The 16,316-nt window shown below is 33.7% G+C and overlaps 3 protein-coding genes and 1 pseudogene across 4 annotated transcripts; 2 read left to right on the forward strand and 2 right to left on the reverse strand.

Annotated features, from left to right (window-relative positions):
* Positions 1–3,507: 3,507 nt before the first annotated feature.
* Positions 3,508–4,535, forward strand: LOC107608395 (uncharacterized). The gene has a single exon (XM_016310193.3). It carries the CDS (start codon positions 3,638–3,640, stop codon positions 4,337–4,339), a length of 702 nt encoding a protein of 233 aa, XP_016165679.1. The 5' UTR covers positions 3,508–3,637; the 3' UTR covers positions 4,340–4,535.
* A 4,243-nt stretch (positions 4,536–8,778) lies between these two features.
* On the forward strand, positions 8,779–13,797 carry LOC107606077 (YbaK/aminoacyl-tRNA synthetase-associated domain-containing protein). Its single transcript, XM_016308040.3, has 12 exons — positions 8,779–8,890; positions 9,165–9,224; positions 9,331–9,384; positions 10,401–10,461; positions 10,566–10,642; positions 11,168–11,217; positions 11,593–11,675; positions 11,911–11,981; positions 12,112–12,271; positions 12,832–12,974; positions 13,059–13,157; positions 13,316–13,797. Exons 1-12 carry the CDS (start codon positions 8,852–8,854, stop codon positions 13,385–13,387), a joined length of 969 nt encoding a protein of 322 aa, XP_016163526.1. The 5' UTR covers positions 8,779–8,851; the 3' UTR covers positions 13,388–13,797.
* LOC148554292 (transcription factor DYT1-like) lies at positions 9,487–10,023 on the reverse strand (annotated as a pseudogene).
* A 90-nt stretch (positions 13,798–13,887) lies between the features above and the next one.
* On the reverse strand, positions 13,888–15,409 carry LOC107606075 (E3 ubiquitin-protein ligase RING1-like). Of its 2 annotated transcripts, none has more exons than XM_021106386.2 (3): positions 14,413–15,409; positions 14,211–14,331; positions 13,888–14,132 (listed from the first exon to the last, which is right to left on the reverse strand). In XM_021106386.2, the coding sequence occupies exons 1-2, from the start codon at positions 15,374–15,376 to the stop codon at positions 14,297–14,299; spliced, it is 999 nt and encodes a 332-aa protein (XP_020962045.1). In that variant the 5' UTR covers positions 15,377–15,409; the 3' UTR covers positions 13,888–14,132; positions 14,211–14,296. The 2 variants fall into 2 exon arrangements, with proteins under 2 accessions (XP_020962045.1, XP_088349385.1); XM_088493259.1 differs by having other exon boundaries at positions 13,997–14,132; positions 14,211–14,285.
* Between the last annotated feature and the right edge of the window lie 907 nt (positions 15,410–16,316).

Here is a 16,316-nt window from a genome sequence, read left to right on the forward strand (position 1 = left end):
CCAGATGAGAGGGGTACTCCAGGAACTTTCCACCAACAGTTTCCAGCTTCAATGTATCCCAACTCCTTATAGTAGCCCCTTACAAAGAATACATCAAGTGTGTCTCCATCAACACCCATCAAGACTTCCGTGTTGTCGGGTTCATATATCATGTCTCCATCAATAGAGTTTTTAAACATTCCACCATGGTGAAACACAAAGGTCATGGGAGGACCCTCCATCTATAATAATAGAGACGATAATCCTGTTAACAAACACAGGAAAACATACCAAAACAAACCCTGAATCCAAAATAAACATGCAACAACCGAATAGAACCATCACTAAAATGAAACACCCCTACCTAACAAATCATCACAAAGCCAGTAACAGCAAAGCATTCCAACCCACTCATATCATATAAGAATAGTCATACAAACCCTTAGTCACCCCAAATTCTACCTAGAATCAGATGAACCCATGAGTCACGCCACTAGGAAGACATCACACCACAGAATAACTCAAAAAACAAGAAAAACGATTCATCCTTACCTATAGCCGTCACGATGGCTTCCTCCATTATCAATGTTGCTCCAGGAGACGATCACCTCTGTATTCAGTATTGATATTATTGGTCTTCCAACGCTGACGAAGGTTGATGGAGTCGTTCAAGTGTTGGGTCAAAGGCTTAGGGCATAGTTTGAGGGAGACGATAGTTTTGGAACGAAACAGAGTGAAATGCTTGTTAACAGAGGGGGTGATGGGTTGCAACGTTTTGAATCTCTCCTGGACACCAGACGACGTCGTATCAACACCTGGAGGCCATTGATTCAAAACGGCGTCGTTTTGTTACTGTTCCACGCTGGCACTTAACGGAACATGTCACCCAACGTTAGCCAGCTCAGTGGACGAGATGACGGAATGACTAATGTGGTCATGTCCATAATCTTTCGAGAATGATTTTGATTATAACTTTATTTTTGAGGTATCTTTCAACTTCAAACCAAATTGCAGACATACTTATAAAGGCTCTAACTTCAAGCATTTTTGGGAGATGTCATAGCAAACTTGGAATGATTGATTCTGTCAATTTCAGATTGAGAGGAACTATCACGCGAATAGTTAGATTAGTTAACAAGTTGGTTAGACACTTACAGTTTTAAAAGAATTAGTTGTTCAACTGTTAATAATAAAAAATTAGTTAACAGATATTTATCACATAATTTCGCTAAGACAATATATATAATGGATAGAATAATTAAATTAGTTGAATTTTATTCTTGTAAGTCTCATTTTAGTTCTAGTAAAAAAAATTGGATTCTGACCTAGGCTTTTTCCTTTGTGCATTTCTCTCTTGAAGTACATTTTTTCAGTGGTTTTTCTTTTTTATTTTAAATAACACTTTTTTTTATTAGATTTTAAAGGGCCATAATTCACATGGCACTCCAAACTTGACAAAACTCGCTCTTCTATGTGTGCATGCTTGTTGTACAATGTACACACTGATTTTTTTTTTTTTTTTTAGTATTTGCATATCACAATGTTAAAGTGAAGATTTAATATTAATATAATTCAATTCACACCCTGAGATTAATAAGAAACAAAGAATGAGGGAAGGAAAAGCCTTTGAATGTGTGAAAATTCAGCCTTGACTTGGTTTTGCGAACTTATCATCCAACATAAACATGTGAGCTTGGCTGGCAAATTTTTTTCTCCATTGTAAAAACCAAAATCTAATTAAAAGCAAGCTATATAGTAATCTAGCTTTGAGACCGTACCAGCGGAGATTCCATTAAAAACCTTAACAACCGAAAGGAGTTAGTAGTAGTACAAATAGGAGGGACAACCAAAGAGTGCAAAAGTCAAGTTACACAGGTGGTAGCTACCTTTTTTATGGTTCCCTTGAGAATTTGAGCCTTTCATTTGACTAATTATTTTATTATTCACATACATTATGAGTTTAATTTGAATGTACTAAGCTTTATACAGTTATAATCACATTTATTTATTTAGATGATCATTTATGTAATTAATATAAAAAATAATTATTTTTAATTTTTTATTGATATAATATTATGTAATTAGATATACGTGTAAAATTACTTTATCTTGATAGTATATTAAAATTAAATTCAAATATTATACGTGCTCGTTTTTTCAAACTTGTATATTAATTATTTAAGTCCATATATAACATTATTAATTAGATGATGTGTAAGTTTAGGGATAGTTAATAAAAATGTTATATGTGTAAGTTTTTAATTCTTGGATATGGAATAATTAAGTTGTTTCTATAAACGTATCGTTTCTAATAATTTTGAGAGATTAATTTGAAGTTATTTTATTAATAAAAATAAAATGATAACATAGAAAGTTGCAATGAGGATGAGGAAAAAAGAAGAGAGGGTCCATGAAACGCGGTTTTGGAGATGAGTACAGAGAAGCAACAGCTGTGTGTGATTGCATATGCAAATGGATCCATGACCATAATAGTAATTTACTATTTCCACCTTCCAAAATTTTCTGCTTAACATAATTACCCAAATTGCATATATATTTTTATTAATATAAAAATAAATTTATATATATGCAGATCCTGGAACCTGCCTTAACTTTCAAAGAATCCTATGTTTCTCTCTCTACGTACATAATATAATACATTATTGTATTTAATTTGTATAGTATAAGTATCACCTTCCCCAAATAGCTACTAGCTACTCAAGATAGATAACATATATTAATGTGAATGTATCAGCATACATCATCACAAAATATAATAACTACATAATACTCAATTTGGTCCCTGAATTTACACGCGAGTTTTAATTTAGTTTTTGAGGTTTCAATTGTCTCTATTTAGTCTCTAAAATTTATAAATGCGCCTCATATTAGTCCCTGAGACCATTTTTAGTATAAAAACGTTAATAGAACGTTGCTGTAGACTATCACATGTCACGTTAAAACTTATAAAATGATGCAGTTTTAGTTTTGACATTTAAATAGCTCAAAAATGACATCGTGTTACTTATTTTGTTAGGTAAAATTTTAATAAACGCCATTTATGATGTTGTTTTTAGGTTATTTGAGTGCGAAAACCAAAACGACGTCATTTTACAAAGTTTAGTGTGGCATCCGGCTGTCACGACAGTGTTCCGTTCATGTTTGTACGTTGAAAATTGTTTCAAGAACTAACATGAGTTATGTTCACAAAGTTTGGAGACTAAATAGAGACAATTGAAACTTCAAAGACTAAATTGAGACTCGCGTGTACAGTGACCAAATTGAGTATTATCTCATATAATAATACTACTCCTTCTAAAATAAAAGAAAAACAAAATTAGGAATAATAATCTTGACAAGATTTAATAGCTCTGTGGAAATAATAGCAAGAAAAAATTGTTAGAATTAGGAAAGTTCAGTAAGGAGAAAAAGGTCATTTCAGAAATGCTTAATAAATAAAGTTGAAGAAGCAAAGCTATCTGGCAATCTTGTAATAGCTTGAGACACAAGCTTGTACCTATAAATAGTCTTCTCTACTTGGCCACAAATGAGATCAGCTTGCTTCAATCTCATTCATTATTCTTGAATTTTTCCCACAAAGCTAGTAGTGTCATCAGTGAAGAACAGAATCAAAAAAGTACTAGTGTTTGTTATCATCATGGTTAAGGCAGAAGAGAAGATCCAAAGAGAGACACCAATGAAGAATAATAAGCAGAAGAAGTACAAGGGAGTGAGAATGAGGAGTTGGGGATCATGGGTTTCAGAGATTAGAGCACCAAATCAGAAAACAAGAATATGGTTAGGTTCATATTCAACTGCAGAAGCTGCTGCTAGAGCCTATGATGCTGCACTTCTCTGTCTTAAAGGCTCTTCTGCAAATCTCAATTTCCCATTAACTTCTTCTAGTTACATTAACATCATCCCTCATCAAGATTCTTCTTCTTCTTCTTCTTCATCTGCTACTATGTCTCCAAAATCAATTCAAAGAGTTGCTGCTGCTGCTGCTGCTAATTGCACCTTTGTTGATGACATCAGCAACAATGCTAATGCTACAACACCTTCATCTTCTTCTTCTTCTTCTTCTTCATCATCATCATCATTGGTGTCATCACCATCAATGGTTTCATCTCCCTCTGAACAAACTACTGATGATGATGTTGTAGATGCAGCATCACTCATCATGTCTTCAACTACTACTAGCTGTGATGAATCCATGGCTATGATGGAAGAGCCTTGGTACAACACCTTTGATGATGCTCTTGATCAGATGCTGAGTGGTTTCTTTGACCTTGATTCATCTCAGCTTCTTGGTAATCTTTATGAAGAAGAAAGTGACATTCGTTTGTGGAGTTTCTGTTAGACACAACTCATCATCAAATTCATTCTTTCTTTCTTTATTCATTTTTCTACTTTTTTTGTTATATTCATTTGTCTTCAGTGGTACAACTTCAACAAGATGTTGCTCTCTGATGCTACATAAAAATAAGAAACTTTGTATACCTTATGCTATGTTACATTAGAAGAAATCCATAGAGATATATATATTTATTTATATATTCATTTTGGCCTCTCTTTTCTGCATTCCGAAATTTATTTATGTATGTGACATTGATGCAAAGCTTGTTATACAATGTCAATATTATTCCATGTGTAATGGAATAAAGGGATAGTAGTAATTAACAGAAAACATTAATATCCTCACTTATAAGTCATTCCTTTCACTGCATTATTATTATTATTATTATTGTTGCTACTATATGAGGATCATTTGGGAAGCCCTTTATTGCATGAGAAAGTGCCAAAGATGCCTTTTCTTTTTTTCAATTCACTACTCAGACAAGAGGGAACAATAATATAATTAATCAGCTTGGTAACTTGAAACCATTGGAAAGTGTTGGTTTTTTCAGAGCACTGTCTATATTTCATTATTGTTGCCATGTGTAAGTTTGGTATTCTATACCCTCATACTTCTCTTAGAAACTTAGATGGGAATAAATCCATACTAGTTTCCATTTTGTGTAAAAGAATGAAGATTTTCAAGTGTAGCGTCATATCGGTATATCAGTGATTTTTAATCATTGATCTTAATTATATATATTATATATATTTTTTATAATTAAGATCAACGGTTAAAAATCACTGAAATGGTACGACGGAACACTTGAGAATTTTCCAAAAGAATAATAGATTAGATATCCTCCCACAGTTTTAGGTCATGACTAAAAAATTAAAAATAAAATATGATCAATCATCAAAAATATATATTAAGGTAATCCAATGGTGTATGATTACAAATTTAAACTAGGATTTTTCTATTTGGGCTTACTTTGTTTGCCTTTAGTAGCTTATATATATAAATCTAGGAGAAAAGAAACATTTGATTTAGTGATGACTTTTGATGCAAGCAACTCTTTTGATAACAATATTATATGCAACATGAACATGGTCTTCTTTTAACATAATAATAAGAATGGTAGACAATCTTTGACGCTTTTGGCCAACTTTTTTGAACCATGATCATGTGTATTAGAACCATATAGGGTCAAGGCCAATATTAGCACACATGACATGTCCTCTTTGTGGAAAAAAAATTAAAAAAAAAAAAAACAAATGGGCTAAATAAGGCACCATCATGGGATCCCATTCTCAAAATTGTTCCTTTTACATTGCATCTAGCTACTCTCAATAAGAAACAGAATGTGCATAATAAAAGCTTTTGCTTTTGGTATTTTGCTTGTTCAAGATATATAATGTATCTACCCTTTTTAATTCCTTTTACTAAATAGTTTCAATCATGGGATTCTTGGACCTACATTGCATTATGTTCCTATATGGAACTAATTTTATTTAGCAGCTTAGTTTGTTCTTATTAATTCTATGCACATGAAATTGATGTAACTAGAGGACAATGGAAATGTAGTATTTTGAGACATGGCATGTGAAATCAGAGTTCCTGTTTTGGCCACAAGCATGTGAGTTCAAAGTGTAAATCAATCCTAGATTATAGTATGTTTAATAAATTATTAGTGTTTTTGCTTCATGGGATTGCCTTGCTTAATGAAGTACCCAACCAAATTTGGGGAATTTTATGCATATCAGTCCTCTTTGGAATTATTGTAAGGATAATGTTAGGTAGATAAAAAAAACAGCCAAAATTTGTCTTATTTAACATTCATTAATTGTCGCAACAATTAATGAATACTAAATAAGACAAGTTATGGCTGTTTTTGGCTGATTTTCTTTGGTTATCAAACATTTCTGTTATTGTAATACTTTACTACTAAGTCTAGGGTGCCAAATTTTTTGTCATATTCAAAGTAACATGAACTACATATATATTCAGCAAGGCCATGCATTATTAGTAATAATTAGGCTTGTCATTACTAATAATGTTATCTATTACATGGTTCAGTCACATTTAATGTATTTTAAACAAAGTTTGAATGAATTTGACATCAATTATGTCCAATCAAAATTAAGAAAATGAAGAGAGTATGTAGTTATATAGCTGCTGTGCCACATTATTCTATTGACAAAAAAAAAGGGCATTTGGCAAAGAGATTATGTGTCTCATTTAGAGAAGCCATACATAGAATTATAGAAACAACAATTGTCTAAGGAATTTCATGTGGGATCACTCATTTCTGATTGTGAGAAAGAATAATTGCCTACTAAAAGGGAAAAGGAGTGGTATGGTAGTCCAGATCCAACATCAAACATGAGATTAATATCCATGCTTGGCCTTATTAAGACATCATTTAGTGAAAATGTGATTAACTAATAATGGAGCAAGATCTCAATCAATTAAGCAACTATTATTAATAGTATACTCAGTGCCATGAGGGCCTCTTCTATTTTGATTTATTTAGCATGGATGTCTTTGCAATAATGCAAATTAAAACAATTTTTAGATACAGAATATTTTGCATATATGTTGTGAATGTATCTAAGGCAGACACAGAAATAATGCTTGCTTTATTTTATCAATACTTTGAAAGTGACATTTTTGTATTAAGTATGAGGTTATTAAATTAATAATAAATCAAAATATGACAAAAGCTTAGATGAGGCCATTAGAGCTTTTATTGTTACAAGAAAAAAATTTTAGTGGTATTTTATTTTGCCATTAACAACAACAATAAAAATAATTGCTAACACAATTACAAGTAATTAGATATTAATCCTCTAATAACAAATATATAACATATAATAATTGTCACAAATATGGCGTATATCTTCGAAAAGTTGGCCTTAAAAACAACCAAAAAAATATAAAAAATACATTTTTTCATAAGAAAAATATTCAACTTTTTGAAAATTTTCTATGAAAATGACAAGTGGTCGATAATATATCCAGTAAATAAAATGGATTAGAAAGAGTTTATGCTTTCTATCTCTAAAATACCCTTTTATTTATTTGTATATATATAAATAAAGGAGATTGAAAAAAGTTTGGAATATAACTTTTTTTTTTTTTTAGTTGTTCACGGTATTTTTTAGCATAATAGGGAAAGAACTAATCTGTCGCGGGTCTGAACTTCATTTAAGGAGGCAATGAAAATGAATGGGAGGCTCGAGAAGAAGAAAAAAATTTTTGGTTCGACGTATAGAATTAACTAAATATTGGGTAAAGTACTAAATTGGTCCCCTAGGTTTGGGCGTAATTCTGTTTTGGTCCTTAAGGTTTAAAGTGTTCTATTTGAATCCAAAACGTTTTCATTTAGCATCAATTTAGTCCCACAGTGAGGTCAAAATTAAATAATTAACAAAATGTCCTACATAACAACAGTTCAAGAACAAAATCGATAATTTGGAGAACAAGTACAAGCTCCAGAGGCATAAAATCAACCATTGATACATCAATACATTTATTTATTATTTTTTATAATATAAATAAAATATTTTCTATAAAACTAAAGAAAATGATAAATAAATGTATTGATGCATCAATGGTTGATTTTGTGCCTCTAGAGCTTGTACTTGTTCTCCAGATTATCGATTTTGTTCTTGAACTGTTGTTATGTAGGACATTTTGTTAATTATTTAATTTTGACCTCACTGTGGGACTAAATTGATGCTAAATGAAAACGTTTTGGATTCAAATAGAACACTTTAAACCTTAAGGACCAAAACAGAATTACGCCCAAACCTAGGGGACCAATTTAGTACTTTACCCCTAAATATTTTATCTGAACAAATATAAATCCGGAATGGATGGTTTTATGTCTCTTACCAGTTCTTTCCCCCGAGTTGAGACCCATTATTCAAATCGATGGGGAAAAGTTAATGAGCTTAGATATTAATGAACTCTATCGAAGAGTTATCTATGGGAACAATACTCTTATTGATCTATTAACAATAAGTATATCTACGCCAAGCGAATTAGTAATGTGCCAGAAGAAATTGGTACAAGAAGCCGTGGATACGCTACTGGATAATGGAATCCGCGGGCAACCGATGAGGGATGGTCATAATAAGATTTATAAATTAATAAGTTGCTGTATACATAAGGCGGGACCACTCAACCGACCCAAATTGGTTGTTTGGAATACAGTTTTATATAATAACATAGAGATCTTTTTTTTTTTGGACAGTGACATAGAGATCTTTGTTTTTTTTTCAAACAGTAACATATATGGGCTATAACCATACACCAATTGTTTGGGCCTACTGACCCAAGCTCAATGTTGGGCTCTAACAACTTGTTTCTGTAGTCAGGAATGTTGGGCTGAGGAAAACTCAGATGGACAGGCCCACAAAAACCCAGGCCCATAAAGAAGGTCTTTTCTTGCTGACTCATCATCGGCTTCTTCCTTCCCTTACTGAGCAGCTGCAATCTTTCAATCTGCAAACGCTTCCTTTTCCCTTCGCCATGCCTCTTTCAAAGCAACAACTCCTTTCTCGTTTACAGGTTCTTCATCTTCTCAATTTATCGTTTCTACTTTCACTGTTCACTATTCTCTACTCTTTGTTGTAATCGTAACTTTTCATTCAACTTGCTTAATTATTTTTGTAGCTGTTTCTTTGTTACTATTCCTGATAATCGAATTACTCAGAACACTAAATTTCAGTTCTCACAGTTGCAAATTTACTATAATTGCCACCGTTTTTTACTTGAGATGTGAGTTTTTGTGTTCTTGAATAGGACTAGTGATTGATGAGCTTTATATTAATGTTTTTTTCAGGAACTTCAGATCGAGTTTTCTCGTTACGAGCATCCTGTTGTTTTGACTGTTGAGGCTCAGGTCCAACACTGTTCAAGAATATACTTTGCTTTACTCACTATATTGCATTCCTTTTTCTTTTTTAATCATTTTTCTTTTTTCTGATTTAGCTGTTGTTTTCTTCCAGGCAAAGTATGTTGGACATTTGGGGGGAGGATTGAGTAAAAATTTGTTTTTGAAGGTATACTATATTATGTTTTTGTTTACCATTGCTTTATTGATTATGTCTTAGTATTTAGTTATAAAGGAGCATTATTATAATTGTAGTTATAAAGGAGGGAAATCAAATTGCTAATTGGAAAATGCTAAGGTTAACCTTTATCTCCCATTCTTTCATGGCTTCACCATTGTTAGTCTCATTAGTCTTTGGTTCTACAACTGTCTCCGGTGTTGCTTCTATTTCCTGATGCTCTCGGGTGAGACTTGTCAACTGTCTTTAAGGTTCTTAATGTAACTGATGGCATCCTCAATTATGGTTGCTTTGTTCATCTGAAGAAATCAAAACCAAGGTTCATAATGAGCACTGAATTACAAAAAAATCATTTGGTAATTGAAGAGTGTATATGAGAAATTAAATTAAATTGAAACTGAGGGTTAAGGTGGTTGCATTTGTGATGATGGGGACTAAGGAGCGTAGCATCAAGAGCCTGTTACTGAGCTTCTGCCTCCTCCTCCTTTCAGCCTCAAGGTTCTTGGATTTGTACACTACTGTGTCATCAGCATCATAGTTCCTCCTTCCTATCCTCCCCCTATTGTTGATTCTACTATTTTCAGCATTGAAATATAACTCATCTACGGGCACTGATAGCCTGTTATCATATAGGTTTTACATTCTTGACTAATAACGGAAAGGTCTTAGGGAAAGGAGGAACTTATTAAGTATGGAAGAAACAAGAAAGAAATTAAAGATCTTTTAGTGTCAGAATAAAACTGAGTTAACACACCTTATTCTTGTGAGGGAAAAATATAACATCAGTGCATATACAAGTTTTGATGAAAAGATAATGAATTAATGCAATTTAGTTAGTGGCCTAAAGAGGCAAAAATGGTTGAAGCAAACATGAATAACTTGTTATTATGCATATTTATTGCATAATATGAATTAATTTATTTGTGGTTTTTGTGCACCTACATGAGCAAACAATTAATTTATTTACAATTTGATTGCCCTCTCTAACAAGTATACTTACCAAACAGGACAAGAAAAACAGATTTTATATCGTTTCTGCTTTAGCTGATACCAAGGTAGATCTTAAAGGTATATATGACTTTGTAAATTTGAGAGGAATTGGTTCACTTGCTTTGCTTTTGCCTTACTTTGATGTGTATTCATGAGTTACTTGTTGCTTTGAAGCTGAGCAGTGCTATCTCAGCGGCTTGGTTTAGGAAAAGGGGGTCTTAGAATGGCACCTGAAGAGGCTTTGGGTGAAATACTTCAGGTTTGTGTAATTATTCCATACTTTTTGTTGATATCATCTTCATTTTCCTTTTCTCTTTGTTTATCTTGTTTAGAAAGACAAGTCGATTATTACCAAAATATATATATATATATATATAGTGTGTGATATTTGTCTTGTTATGTGTTATACTTTCTGGTATGCATTATATAGTCCATGAGGGAACCAATTCATGTTGATTCATTCATTGATTGAGTTGGTGAGGGTCATTTGGTAAATACAGTTCATCTGTTCCATGGATCAATCCAATCTGTTATAAGAACTTTCTCTTATTCTAATGAATAATATATAGACTTAGAACTTAGAACCTTATTATCGTTAAATGCTCTCTTTTTGCTTTTACTTTTTGCACTGATATTTTGATTATTATAATTTTTAATCATATAATATTAATATCATACGTAGCAAATACTGATGATTATATAATTTAAGATAATTTTGTGAAAAATGACTTGGTTGAAATTATTATCTAAACTGACGACCCTTTCTTGTCCCTTATCTAACTAGGTGTCTCTGGGTTGTGTTACTCCATTTGCGTTAGTGAATGAATCAGCACGGTATGTTTTTGTTTTTATTCTGTTTGCTCACTTTGGGTTATCTGTATTTTCTCTTAGAATTACTTGCAAACATACATTAATTTAATTGCTGTACCTTTCTTCGGAGGGCTTTTTATTTTTTTTGTAAAACTTTCCCCATTTTCAGAAAGAAGATAATTTGCTTGGAAATCCATTGATTTCTGTATTTCCTGCAGTTTTTGTGTTTTAGACTTCCTACCTACTATCTACTTTTAGTTTCCTTCTAAACTTCCTTCTTTGTTTTAAGAAAAGCTTACTAGTTATTGTGCTTCTTCAATTTTTACATTTTGTTGAGTTGTTTAGCAAACTTATCTCCAGGGAACTAATTTTTAATTCATTTTTTTCCCCTTTCTGAAGAGATGTTTCACTTTTATTGGATCAAGGATTCAAGACACAGACGCACTGCTTCTTCCACCCATTGTCAAATGACATGTCCATATGTAAGTCTTATGTGAAAAAGTATAACTAGTTTCCTTATGGCAACCTCTTATGCTTTCTTACTATTTGAAACCTTTAGAAAACTAAGATTTATGTTTTTCTTTTAAACCCCAGTGCTATGTTTCTCCTGTCTAATTTGACATAAGACAGAAGTTAATAGGTCCTTTGTTGGATCCATTATGCATTGCTAATGCTGTGGTTACACTGATATATAAAGTCTGATTCTATAAATTGCAGCTCTAAATGCAAGTGGTCTTGACAAATTTCTTAAATCAATAGGAAGAAATCCCTCATATGTTGATTTGGAGGTGAGTTAATATTCAGGACATGTCTTGTATTTCTCCTCAGTAAATCAACCCCCCCCCCCCCCCCCCAAACAAAACAAAACAAAACAAAAAATTATCGATAAACTTATATATCTTCTGAATCCCATTGCAGGCCAATCCTCCAGTGGGGAAAGATCAACCACCTGATCTTGCTGCTCTAGTTCCATCCGGTTCAGTAGTATTGCCTGATCAACCAGAAAAGCAACCTTCTTCACAAGTTCCTAAGGACGGAAACCTTGTTTCTGTGGATAACAGTTCCAAGACAGTTTCAGGTAAAAATTCTAGTAACAATTTTATCACTGTGTCCATAACTGATAAACAACTATTCCATTTTGTCCTTTTTATTTCTTCCTTTCCTTTTGTCAATCTCTATCATTGTAACCCAGAAACATCGTTACTTGACTACTTGAGGATTTTTTAAACTTGAACTTGATACCACGGTGACCCAAAAATGTAGTAGGACCTACCATTTACCCTTCCATCTTTGACTGAGGCAATTTGCAAATTGATCTATTGTATCAGTTATTAATTATATCCATGGAAAAAGTAGCTTGCTTTTGTTTACCCATATCTAGGCAAAACTAATGTATTGCCTGTTTTTGCATTATTAAGAACCAAGAGTCTTACACGGGTGACTAGTGCTGACTTGCTGTCTGTCGACTACTACAATACGGATCGTTAACTTGTGCTTATGTATTTTTCTAGCTCGAACTAAATAGAGTTGCCAATAGTTTAGCGCATTCACTAATCAGTTTTATGAGGGTGGCAGAAGCCATGTTCTTGGCTTAGAGTTAGTTAATAGTGAAGTGGATCCTTCATCTTTCTAATGCAGGCAAAGCCGTCAAGCCAGCTGTTAGTGAGAAAAATGCAAAGGGGGCACCAGTAAAAAATGAACGTTTATCAAGCTCCTCAGCTAATGTTGGGCAATTCGTTGAGGAGATTTTGCAAAAAACATCTGAATTAGTGCTTTTGCAGGTAAAGCTAAAATTAAAGCTTTCTTTTCAAATTAGAACTTATTATTCCATCCCCAAATCATGATGAACAATCTTGATTATACAGATCAATGAAGGAAATATAAAGCAACATGGAGAGCAGCTTGCTACCGTGGTATCCGACAATTTACGGAAAAACCTGAGCTCAGATTTCAAAAACCTTGCTGTAAGTATTTGGTGATGCCGGTTATTAGTTAATCCTTTTTTTTTTTTTCCCTTAGCAATAAAATTAGGGAATGGGTTCCTTGCAGTTGCAATAGGTAAAAATCTTCTATTGATGTGCAATTTCTTTCTAATAACTAGATTATTGTTAATTGCACACAGATGATATTTAAGAACACCGCATACACAGAAGGGTTCCATGCTGGTACTCACCATCAGCGCAGGGGCTTTTGAATCTCGATGTAAAATTTTGCAGCTATGGAGGTTAAACCAAGGGACCATATTATAACTCCAGTTATTCAGTATTCGTTTTATGACTTCACCTTGCATTGATTCATCGTTCATAGAGAGAAAAATTTGGTCCTGAAAAGAGGATTTGAAAACTAATTTAATGGCTTAAAAGACAAAAAAAGAAAAAGAAAAAGAAATAGGCACTTGGAGCAGGTCATCCAGACAGAGTTGTTACTCATTAAAAATTTCTTCATACTTTTAAAGTCCCAGTTTATCAAGATATGTGACGAGATGTCTTTTCATAGAAACTTTTATCTCATGAATATACGCATGACTTTAATGTTTAATGTTGATTTCACCTCAGTCGGTGAATGAATTTTATAGTAATCCAATTATAATTATGTTCCTTTTAACGACTGTCATTGTTAATAACATAATAATTACAGCATATAGATATAACGGGATAACCAAAGTAACATTGTGATACGACATGGCATCGTATATTGCAGTAACATGTACTCTAGCCATTCATTAATTAACTGTATTAAGCTATATACATTTTATATGCTAAAAGAATAACAAACAAATGCCACATCCACGGAATCAGGGAGAAGTGCCCTTTTTCACGACGGTTTACACTGTTCTCCAACTTTGTATATTGTGAAGATGAACTCCAGTTTTAACATGATTGAAACGTGAAAACCCGAAGACAATTTTAACTCGTGTGAAGTGCAAGTTCAAGATGCTCCTGCGAAATGGATTTTTATTAAAAAGAAGTTGGTAAAGCAAGCAAAGAATGCAGCATGAATATGTGATAGTAACTTACAACTGAATTACAGCATGACAAGTTGCCTAAACTGCGATGACAGAGCTGCCAATAAATTACAACTGAATTCAGCACCTGAGCTTTAGTTAAAGAATGGTGCAAGAGCGTCTTGGATTAGGTACTGAAAGACGAGTGCAAACACAATCTCAGTTGATGGAAAAATAAACACAAGGATTAATTGAGTTTAATTTGAATTAATCACCCCTGAGAGAAGCAGTAGCGTTATTATTCTCTCCTGGTCCTGGATCAGCAGGATGAACACGTCGACGGTGGTGATGAAATGGCCAAAGAGAAGAAACCCTCGTCCACCTCAAGCACCTCTGAAACCTCCCCTCAGCAACACATTCATCATCATCATCACCATCGGGCACCTCATGGCGGCAAACGGGGCAAGAATTATGAAGCCTCAGCCACGGAACAATGCAATCAGAGTGATAAACATGCTTACATGGAAGCTCCCTCACTTCTTCACCAACCTCAAACTCTTCCTGACAAACCGGACACTGAGAATTCTCTTTCAGATGCTGTGCTTCTATTTTCACTCTCGGTATCCCTCTGATTGCTCTCTCCGCCGCCGGCGCCGGACCCGGCCTATCATTCTCGGTAATCTGCTCGATCAGCTCGTTCAGTCCCGGACCAAGGAAGTAGTCCCTGGAGTCCACCCCGATCGGCACCACCGGACGGTCGCGGCGCGGCGGCGGAACCATGGCTTCGAGCTCCTCGGGGGAAGCACCGATGGGATGGACAATGATCCAGGTTCGGGGACGAGTTGTAGGGTGGGGGTCGGGTGTGTCGGAAGGTTGGCGGCGGCGGATGCGGGGGCGGCGACGGGGTTGTTGGAAGGCGGGATCGAGCATGAGGGAGAGAGCTTCTAGAAGACGGGGCTGTGGAGAAGGGTGGTTAGTGTTAGGGGTAAAATCGAGAAAGAGTCTTGGGGTTGGCATGTTGATTTCTTGGATGAATTGGCCAAAGCAGCGTGGACAGGATGGGTTGTTATCGTGTGCGGCTCGCACCATGCGGTTGCACTGGAAGCACCAGTATAGTTGGAATCCATTGTTATTGTTGTTGCTTCTTTCTCTTGGTGGACTCACAGACATTATTATGATGGTTTGTTTTGGGATGCATGCATGGAACCATGTTTTATATTTGTGTTTATGAGGATGCATGACTTATGGGTTTTCTAATTTTGATGCTGCCACTGTTTCTTGTGATGGTGGGAAAAGGATAAGTAGTGTTTTGGATTTTCGCATTCACTTATATTAACCAAAAACGCTTTTCATTTCAAATGGAATTACTTTGCTTCTAAATTTTGTTGCCTTTCATCCACAATGTTGGTTAGACTTTGTTCATGGGTTAAGTCAACCACAATCGCATCAACTTGCTTTTTGAGTTGTAGAGGTTTTTTGTTTTTACTTTTTTTGTCATGAAAAGTTGTAGGGTTTTTTCTTTTTTTTTTTTGGTCAGGTGAAAAGTTGTAGGGTTAACACCTACTCCATGCCACTTGGTTATCATTTTCATCGGTGAAGAGGCCCAATATATATCGGACTTGGCCTGTATCAATTTAGTCATGTATTTTTAGGCCCATGTTGTGTTACTGTTAAAAATCCAAAGAAAGTTATGGGATAACAAAAAGAATACTCAAAATTCGGAAACCATAATAAGGTTGACCAACAATAATAAATAAATAAATTGAAGAATTTAAATTTTTTTTAAGCAAACCAAATAGTTGAATTAAAAATTTATGCGTTGTTATAAATTGTGAATCACATACTTACAAGATTGTAAATGTGTTATTCTTACCCAAATATGAATTAGTATTCATATAATTGTAACTATATTATTATTTAGATAATTTTTTATTAATAGTAAATATAGACTCAATTTTAATTAATTAGTCATTTTAGTATATGTTAATTAGAATAAAACTTAACTTACTTTATTAATTATTTAATATAAAATTGTAATTAATTATAATAAGAGTACATAAAAAATAACCACCTAAGTCTTTCTACTTCAACACTTCTTTCTATCAAATTTTGTTTAGAGATGGAATTTATTATCTATAATTTCATTTACATTAACCTATGATGCATAACATATTGTACT

Source organism: Arachis ipaensis, chromosome B7 (assembly GCF_059453495.1).
Source record: "Arachis ipaensis isolate K30076 ecotype BB chromosome B7, ASM5945349v1, whole genome shotgun sequence".
Lineage (NCBI taxonomy): Eukaryota > Viridiplantae > Streptophyta > Magnoliopsida > Fabales > Fabaceae > Arachis > Arachis ipaensis.

What these genes read in the sequence shown, in the direction of transcription:
- LOC107608395 (XM_016310193.3), top strand. Translation starts at nt 3,638, where the DNA reads ATGGTTAAGGCAGAAGAGAAGATCCAAAGAGAGACACCAATGAAGAAT.
- LOC107606077 (XM_016308040.3), top strand. Translation starts at nt 8,852, where the DNA reads ATGCCTCTTTCAAAGCAACAACTCCTTTCTCGTTTACAG. An exon ending in TTTTGACTGTTGAGGCTCAG is followed by an intron (nt 9,225 to 9,330) that starts GTCCAACACTGT and finishes GTTTTCTTCCAG; the next exon opens with GCAAAGTATGTTGGACATTT. An exon ending in TTAGTGAATGAATCAGCACG is followed by an intron (nt 11,218 to 11,592) that starts GTATGTTTTTGT and finishes CCCTTTCTGAAG; the next exon opens with AGATGTTTCACTTTTATTGG.
- LOC107606075 (XM_088493259.1), bottom strand. Translation starts at nt 15,376, where the DNA reads ATGCATCCTCATAAACACAAATATAAAACATGGTTCCATGCATGCATC. An exon ending in CGCTACTGCTTCTCTCAGGG is followed by an intron (nt 14,286 to 14,412) that starts GTGATTAATTCA and finishes ACTAAAGCTCAG; the next exon opens with GTGCTGAATTCAGTTGTAAT.